The 1,259-nt window shown below is 40.0% G+C and overlaps 1 protein-coding gene across 1 annotated transcript; it reads right to left on the reverse strand.

Annotated features, from left to right (window-relative positions):
* Window positions 1-570: 570 nt before the first annotated feature.
* On the reverse strand, window positions 571-996 carry LOC145106563 (uncharacterized). Its single transcript, XM_079043527.1, has one exon. It carries the CDS (start codon window positions 994-996, stop codon window positions 571-573), a length of 426 nt encoding a protein of 141 aa, XP_078899653.1.
* Between the last annotated feature and the right edge of the window lie 263 nt (window positions 997-1,259).

Raw genomic sequence — 1,259 nt, forward strand, 5'->3', positions numbered from 1 at the left:
CATCTACGCTCGTACAAGGACTCAAATGGAGCGGCCTTGATGCTAGTGTGATAACTATTGTTGTATGAGAATTCAACCAATGGCAAATGAGTATCCCACGTATTACTGAAGTCCATCACACAAGCACAGAGCATATCTTCTAGAGTTTGAATTGTTCTTTCACTTTGGCCATCCATTTGAGGGTGGTATGCTATACTCATACCGAGTTTGGTTCCTATGGACCTTTGAAGTGATTGCCAAAATCTGGAAGTGAATCTACTATCTTGGTCCAAGATGATAGATATTGGCATGCCTTGTAGTCTGGCTATCTCTCTAAGATAGGTCTTTGTGAGTGTTTCTATCTTGTCAGTTTCTTTGATAGCTAATAAGTGGGCGGACTTGGTCAAATGGTCAACCACTACCCAGATGGTGTCATAACCGCTTGATGTTTTGGCAGCTTTGTTATGAAGTCCATTTTTATCTGTTCCCACTTCCAATCTGGAATCGACGGTTGTTGTAGTAGACTAGACGGCTTCTGGTACTTTGCCTTGACCTTGGAGCATGTTAAACATTACCGACATAGGTGGAAATTTATGCCTTCGTATTGGGCCACCAATAAAGCTTTTTGAGATCAAGATACATCTTGTCTGATACAGGATGTATTGAGTATCTTGATTTATGAGCTTCATTTAAAACTAAACTCCTGACTTCTCCAAATCTTGGAGTCCAAATTTGGTTCATGAAATATCGCGTTCCGCCTTCTCTGAGGTCGAATTGTTTGTCCATACCTCGCAGGTTTTCTTCTATGATATTCTCAGTTTTGAGTGCTTCTAGCTGAGCATCACGAATTTGGGTGGTGAGTTTCGAGTGGATGGTTAGGGTTAGAGCCTTTATACGAAGAGGCTTTGCTCGCTCTTTCCTGCTTAAAACATCTGCCATGACATTTGCTTTACCAGGATGATAATGAATTTTGCACTTGTAATAGTTTAGCAATTCGAACCATTTTTGTTTTCTCATATTGATTTTTTTCTGAACAAAGATGTGTTGATGGCTTTTATGGTCGATGAAGACAACACACTTTATTCCATACAGGTAGTGCCTGCAAATCTTTAGGGTAAACACTACAACTCCCAACTCTAGGTCATTAGTAGTCTAGTTTTTCTCGTTTGGGATTAGTTGTCGGGATGCATATGCAATAAATTTATTTCTTTGCATTAGTACGCATCCTAAACCTTGGTGTGAGGCATCTTAGTATACTACAAAATCTCCTGTTCCCTTAG

Source organism: Lactuca virosa, chromosome 4 (genome assembly GCF_052849685.1).
Source record: "Lactuca virosa cultivar CGN04683 chromosome 4, Lactuca_virosa_CGN04683_v6, whole genome shotgun sequence".
NCBI lineage: Eukaryota > Viridiplantae > Streptophyta > Magnoliopsida > Asterales > Asteraceae > Lactuca > Lactuca virosa.

Bases quoted from the DNA above. Each gene is read 5' to 3' on its own strand.
- LOC145106563 (XM_079043527.1), bottom strand. From the start codon at position 996: ATGAGAAAACAAAAATGGTTCGAATTGCTAAACTATTACAAGTGCAAA.